General features: G+C 43.2%; 1 protein-coding gene across 1 annotated transcript in view; it reads left to right on the top strand.

The window, feature by feature from the left end:
• Positions 1-7,500, top strand: part of LOC135106594 (mucin-2-like) — a 108,581-nt gene that overhangs the window by 20,722 nt on the left and 80,359 nt on the right. The window contains exons 2-3 of the mRNA XM_064015854.1: positions 3,665-3,724; positions 4,706-4,795. Of these exons, the coding sequence (XP_063871924.1) occupies positions 3,665-3,724; positions 4,706-4,795 (150 nt within the window). The remainder of the gene's footprint in view (positions 1-3,664; positions 3,725-4,705; positions 4,796-7,500) is intronic.

Below are 7,500 nucleotides of genomic sequence, written 5' to 3'. Positions count from 1 at the left end.
AAGTTGGGCTTTAAGGGAGAGAGAGAGAGAGAGAGAGAGAGAGAGAGAGAGAGAGAGAGAGAGAGAGAGAGAGAGAGAGAAAGCTTGATGAGACAGTTATGATGGTAGTGGTGGTGATGATGGTGGTGGTGGTGGTAATGGTGATGGTGGTGATGGAGGTTCCCTAGCATGCTACCAAGAGAGAGAGAGAGAGAGAGAGAGAGAGAGAGAGAGAGAGAGAGAGAGAGAGAGAGAGAGAGAGGGGGGGAGAGAGAGAGGAGGTAGAAGAATAGGTTAGGAAGATGATGGTTCTTTAGGCCCTCTGGCCAAAATTTACCGTGGTGGTAGTCGTGGTGGTGGTGGTGGTGGTGGTGGTGGTGATAGAGGTGGAGGTTATGGGGGTATGGTGGTGTAATAGTGGTGGTGGTGGTGGTGGTGGTGATGGTGGTGGTGGTGGTGGTATTGGTGGTGGTAGCATTTAGTTTCAAATCGCAGAAAGGAGTGAGATTTAACTTGCAATATTCTCTCTCTCTCTCTCTCTCTCTCTCTCTCTCTCTCTCTCTGTGTGTGTGTGTGTGTGTGTGTGTGTGTGTCTGTCTCCTTAATTGAAGCATTCTTGTCTCACTATAGAGGGCGAGGCTGGGAGCTGGAAAAGAAGGAGGAGGAGGAGGAGGAGGAGGAGGAGAAAGACGAGGAATAAAAGAGACAGAGGCGTTTGTTTTATTCTGTAAACGTTGAGGTCACATGCTAATTAAAAAATCTCTCTCTCTCTCTCTCTCTCTCTCTCTCTCTCTCTCTCTCTCTCTCTCTCTCTCTCTAACAGTAACTCTTTCTACATATCTCCCTCATTTCCCTGACACTCGCGTTATGTCCACCCACCACGTCGCCGTCAGCGTAACAAATAGTCTTGCAGTTCCTCGCCTGACGTCCGTACAAGAAGCGCATCACTGGAGTGCATAGAAAACGGTCATCGTGAGAGGCGTGCCTGGCAGTGGTGGCGAGGCGACAGTTGAACGTGCATGCATGGTTGCCCAGGTGGGAGGTGTGCACGGAGAGGCTGTCATGGGCGTCTGTGCAGGTGTGGGAGTCTTGCAAGGATGGGAGAGTTTTGGTGGGGTGAAAAGAATTGATTTAGACACGGAATATGGCAAAGGAAGAAGAGGAATGATGTATAAGTGGAAGGAAGACTAGATTTTGACAGGTCGCAAGGTAGGAGATCTTTGGGGAGGTGAGAAGAATGAATTTAGGCACGAAATATGGCAAAGAAGGGGCTGGAATTATGTGGAAAGGTAAGAAAGACTAGATTTTAACAGGTCGTAAGGTTGGGAGAGCCAGTGAAAAAAGTAAAAAAAAATAAATATCTAGACTTCATATAGCAAAGAAGGAACGGGAATGATGTGGGAAGCAGAAAAAAAGTGGATTTCAACAGGTCATAAGGGTGGGAGAGCTTTGGGAAGGTTAAAAGAATAGATTTAAACACGTCAAATGGCGAAGAAGGAATGGGAATGCTGTGGAAGGGAAGAAAGAATTGTATTAGCTAATAGGACGGAGTTAGGGAAGGGAAGGGCAGGGCAAGGGTGACGTGCAAAGGTGGCAAGGGTGAAGGGATGGGAAGAGGAAGGCAATTCTTTGTAATGCGGCAAGGAGGGGCGATGTTTGCAGCGGTGACGAGTAAGAGGAGGAGGAAGAGGAGAGACCGCTGAGTGTTTAAATGGCTCTGCGACCTAGAGGGAGGAAGGGAAGGAGAGCGAGGAAGGTGTAGGGAAGATGATAAGAGGAACATTAAACTGTGGGAAGGTGAAGGATGATGATGAGCAAAAAATGGGCGTGTGAAGGGAAGTGAGGAGGAAAAGAATGGTAGAAAAAAGGGGATGAGGAAGATGAGGAGAAAGAAGAGGAGTATATGATGAGAGCAAAATGAGAACGGAACATAATAACATCGTCTTTAGAAGAAATAGAAAACAGAAAGAATGGAGAAGAGTAAAAAAAGGAAGACAAGAGAGACAAGGCAAGGGAGAAAAAGAAGAAAAACAACAAGCACAGTACTGAAAGAAGACATAAGAAATAGAGACTGAGGAGGAGGAGGAGGGGGGGAAGAGGAAAAAGGAAAAACGAGAAACAAGAAAAGGAGGAAAAAAGAAAATAACAAGAACAGGACTGGAAGAAGACGAAAGAAGTAAAAGAAGAGATGAAGCGAGAAGATAGAAAAGGAAGGCAAGGGACAAGAAAAAAAAAAAAAACAAGGATAAAACTCAAAGAATACCTAAGAAAAGACAGAAGGAAATAAAGGAATCGGAGTCAAAGGAAGGGGAGAGGGTATCAAACTACGAGTGTCAGAAGTGGCGGAGGTGAGGCGAATTAGGCACACACAAGCGGAACGGGATGTGTGTTGGTAGCCTAGCCAGCCCTCGCGTCCCCCGTTAGGTAGCGTGTCAGTCACAACGAACAATGGTGTGAGACTGTGCCGCGTGTTGGGTGTCGCGAAATGGCATTGCGATGCACTCGCCCTCTCACTCCCTCACCCTCTCCCCGGCAGCCACTCTCACCTCCCCGGGAAGTGTGTGAGTGTGCCGTGGGAGAGGATGGCGTTGATATCACACAGTTAATCTCACGCAGAGAATAATTATTAACGCTGATTCTTGCGGTTAGTCGCCGTGGCTTGTAATTTCACACGCTTGGTACTTTTGCATTGACGAATTAGTATGCTAGGAGAATCAGTTGTTATATAGTGAACACGCGTGCTTATCTATACGAGAATATTAAATAAGGGGAGCTATAAAAAAGCCATCAGGCCTACACGTAGCAGCCCCTATATGAAAATATACCAATTTTCACTTGTCCTCATCTATACATTTGTCTAATCTGAAAAAGCTCCCTAACCTGATTACGAGTCTATTTCATTAGAACATAGGACCATATGAACATAATAAGGGGAGCTACAAGAACCTGTCAGGCCTACACGTGGCAGTCCTTGCATGAAACTCACCTGCCTATATCCACCTATCATCCTTATCCTTGTCTAATCTTACAAAACTCCCTAATTAACAGCCTGGTCACTATATGAAGGAGCAGCAGGTGTTCTTGTTTCTCGTTTCATTTCAGTCCACTATGCTCCGTTATGCTGTGTTGAGGCGCGTGCTTGTGTTTGTGCTTGCTCTAGCCGCGAGCGATCAGAGGAAGTGAGCATGATCATACCACGGTCTAGGGAATAGGTTCACTCAATCTCGGTTCTCGGTGTTGGTGAGCAGTGCAGCGGTGGGTGGCAGATTCAGGTTTGCTCGCCTTGTTGGGGAAAAACTTTTTTTTTTTTATATTAGCAGGTTATACGTTGATTATCTTTTTTTTTTTTTTGTGTGTGTGTGTGTTTGTATCGAGTTTCTTATGGATGACTTACTTTTTTTTTTTTACTTTTATTTGCGTGTGGTCATTTCCTTATTCCTCCTCCCTCCACCTCTTCCTCTTCCTTGATTATTATTTTTTTCTTTTTCCCCATTATCTAACACACACACACACACACACACACACACACACACACACACACACACACACACACACACACACACACACACACTCTATCAAAACAGTTTTGGCATACATAACTCTTTTAGCCCTCGTCACCTCACCCCTTCCTTTAATGGCGCGGAAGACACGCCCTCTCACCCTCCTCTTCCTCTCTCCCCGCCAGGAACAGGAGCAGCAGCAGCAGCAGTCGTACGCCCACGCCGCCCTCGCAGCTCAGGCAAAGGTGAGTGGTGGGTCGTGGGTCGTGGGTCGTGGGTGCAGAGGGCGCCACCTGATCTCAGTCCCCCTGTGGCAGTAACCTCAGCCTTGTCTACTCCTTTTCCCTTCTTTTCATCGTGTTTTTTTTTCTTTTTTCATCCCAGATCCCGTTATGATTAGCTTCCGTTATTTTTCAATCCTTTTTTTTATTGTTGGTCTATTTTTTCTCTCTCCATAGTAATTTATTCCTTATACCTTTCCTTTCTTTTCCTCGTGTTTTTTTTTTTCCATATCCCGTTATGGTTAGTTTCCTTTTGCTATTTTATTTATTTTTTTTCATAGTTTGTCTAATTTTTCTCCCATTTTATAATACACAATCTATTCCTTATATCTTCCCCTTTCTTTTACCTTGTGTTTCTTTTATTTTTATCCCGCATACCGTTATGATTAGTTTCCTTTTGTTATCTTTACAGATTTTTTTTTTTTTTATAGTTTGTTTCATTTCCTTTTTTTTTATTTTTTTTTCTCTCTCTCTCTCTTTCTATCTATAATTTATTCCATACTCCGTTACGATGACTGTTTTTCTCCCCATCAGAGTTTTACTCATCGACTTTCGTACCTCTCTACAAAAAAATAATAATAACCGTACTTTCTATGTATGATTCTTTCCCCCATTCTTCTCTCTATCATAGTTTTACTCATTGACTTTCGCATTCTCCTAAAAAAAAAAAAAAAAAAAAACGGTAATTTCTATGTATATTTTTCCAACCATTTTTAATTACTCCTACGTACCCACACACCTAAAGAAATAAAGAATATATACACAGGAACACAAATAGCAAATCAAAATTGAAACCCTCCCGTTGTTCATGCATCATTAAAAAAACAATATAATCACGTCATAAGTTTTATTTTCTTTTATTTTCTTTTTTGTGACTAAAATTCTTGCTGCTTACTTCATAACCACAAATTATCCCCCTCTCCCTCTCTCTCCCCCTCTAATCAGCTGCGTGCGTACAGACTCTCCCAGCAGCAGCAGCAGCAGCATCAACAGCAGAGGCTACAGCTACAAATACAGCAGCAGCTTCAACAAAAGGTAATGTAATCTGGATACCGTTACCTTACTGCCACCTTGCATTCCTTGTTGGCAGGTTTTTATTTATACTTTGATCAGAGTCTTTTGTATTTGATCTAGACCTTCTTGTATTGGTTGTGATCTTTTTTTTTTCATTCTCTTTCTCTCTTTTCTTTATATTTCCTCCTCTGTAAGCTGTTTTGTTTTATTCTTGATCGAAACCTTTTCATATTGGATGTGATGTTTCTTCCCTCTCTTTCTCTCGTTCTTGTAGTTTAATATTTGATTTAAACTTATTTGCAATTTGATGGAATGCTTTATCTCTCCTCTCCTGTAGTTTAAAAGGCGCGCCCAAGGTTTTCTTTACTTGTATAGGCAGTTCATGTTGTTAGCATTTTGATTGGATCCTCTCATCGTAACCTTTTAAATTAGATTGAATTCCTTTCCTATCGTTCCAACATTCCAATCACATCTGAGTTTTTCCTTTCTTTAACATTCCAGTGAAGTTTAAACTGAGTCCCTTCCCTTTTTTTCCCTATCTAAAGTTCTCTTGGAAACTGGCAAGGGAGAAGACGAGAATGTAAGAACAAGAAGCTTAAGTACAATACTCTCCAGTTACCCACACACTCACATACACAGTAGGCTTCTTTCCTTTAATATTCCAGTGAAGCTTAGGCTGACTTTCTTTCCCCTTTCCTCCTGTCCGAAGTCCTGTGGGAAGCTGGCAAGGGAGAAGCTGAAGTACCGTAGTCTCTTGGTATCCACACACACACACACACACACACACACACACACACAGTAGGTTCGGGAGGGAGATAAGGCGGAGGTTTAAAAGCCATAATTACCATATGTACGTGATAGCAGAAGGTGAGCGCGTGACCGGCCCTTGTGGTTTTGCGTGCTTAATAAAAGGGAGAACTGAAAGCCTAATTGGTTGGTGAGAAAAGAGGAATTAATGGAGGAGAATTATCGAAAGTTTGTTTTATTTTTGCTTTATTTCTTATTTTTTGGTGTCTTTGTCAGTTTCTTTTTCTCTTTTCTATTCTCTTTCTTCCCTCTTCTATTTCTTCCTTTCTCGTATTTTCTTGTGCCTTAACGGAAAATATTGAAGGTCTGTTATATTTTGTTCTTATTTTTGGTTTCTTTCTTTATTTCCTTGTATATTGTCGGTTATTTTCTTCTCATTTCCTTCATACTCTGAAAAGGAAGAGAGGGAGGGAGGGAGGGAGGGAGGGAAGAACGGAGGCAGACAGGGAGGAGTCACGGAGAGAAGGAAGAAATGAAAGGATGGAGGAAGAAGGAAAGTAAGGGAGAGGAAGAGAGGAAGGAAAAGAAGGAAGAAAGAATAAAATAAACTCATTCTTCTCTCTGGTTCTAAATTTACTTCTCTACTTCATTCATTCCTTCTTTCTTCCTTCCCATAAACTAATCCTTCTTTCTCCTACATTTACTCCTCTCCTTCATTTATTTCTTCTATCTTACCTTCCATAAACAAATTTTCCATCTTCTTTTTGTTTCTACATTTATTCCACCACTTCATTCATTCCTTGTCTCCTATCTCCTATAAACTAATTCTTTCTTCTCCTCTCCTTCCCTCCCTCCTACTCTCCTTCCATCTCATCCGCCCTCCTTCCTTCTTGCCTTTTTTTGGACACGTGGCGGCACACCTGCTCACACACCCGTGCCCCACACCTGCCGCCCCCTCAGGTGTTGGCGAGGCTCATGTTGGTTTAACAGACCGCGGTGGAGGCTGACTGAATGTGGCGGTAGTAGTGGTGGTGGTGGTGCGTAGTGGTGGTGGTGGAGATAGGAAGTGATGAAGGTTACATGGTGGTGGTGGTGGTGGTGACAGATGGTGTGGACTGCCAAGAATTCTCGTAAAAATTAAGTTCTTTTCTGTTTTTCCTTTTTCTTTTCCATCCGTTCCGTTCCTCCGCGTGGGTCTGTGAGAAGCAAGGCGAGGCGAGGCTTTCGGAAGATTTAGGTTGGGAAGTGTTTGGTTGATAAGACTACAGAGGTTGTTATTGTCGTTGTTGTATGTGTGTGTGTCAGGTAGATCCTGTTACCGTGTGTTTGTGTGTGCGTGTGTGTGTGTCTGTGTGTGTGTGTGTGTGTGTGTGTGTGTGTGTGTGTGTGTGTGTGTGTTTACGTGACCACAGTCGGCTCAGGGGAAGTACTGTGAGCATACAAATGATCGTAAGCACACACACACACACACACACACACACACACACACACACACAAGAGGAATGTAAGTGTGACGTGAAAATCTAAGACACCTCCTCCTCCTCCTCCTCCTCCTCCTCCTCCTCCTCCTCCCCACGCTCCCACACACATCACCTGCCAATAACCAATCATTGCATAATCTCTACCCACGTAATTACAATGATTATAAGAACGAACTGAGAAGAATTAGACAAACTACAATAATCATAATATTTTCTTTTCATACTTCCTTCATTCCTCTCTCTCTGTGTCTTATCTTTTCCTTCTCTTCGCACCCTTCCCTTCCTCCTCTTCCTTTTCCTTCTTCTCTATCTCTTACTTCCATGTTTCTTTCAGAGCTAAGTCATTCCCTCTCTCCCTCTCTCCTTATCTCCCTCCTTTCTTTCCTCTCTCTCCTTTTTCCCCTTTTTCCCTCCTTCCTTCCCTCTCTCCCACTTCCCCTCTTTCCTTTCCCTCTTTCTCCTTCTTTCTCTCCCTCTCCATCCTTCCTTCCCTCTCTC

Source organism: Scylla paramamosain, chromosome 13, assembly GCF_035594125.1.
Source record: "Scylla paramamosain isolate STU-SP2022 chromosome 13, ASM3559412v1, whole genome shotgun sequence".
NCBI classification, from domain to species: Eukaryota; Metazoa; Arthropoda; class Malacostraca; order Decapoda; family Portunidae; genus Scylla; species Scylla paramamosain.
Note: the sequence above shows the minus strand (reverse complement) of the source record. Positions and strands in the feature narration are given on the sequence as shown.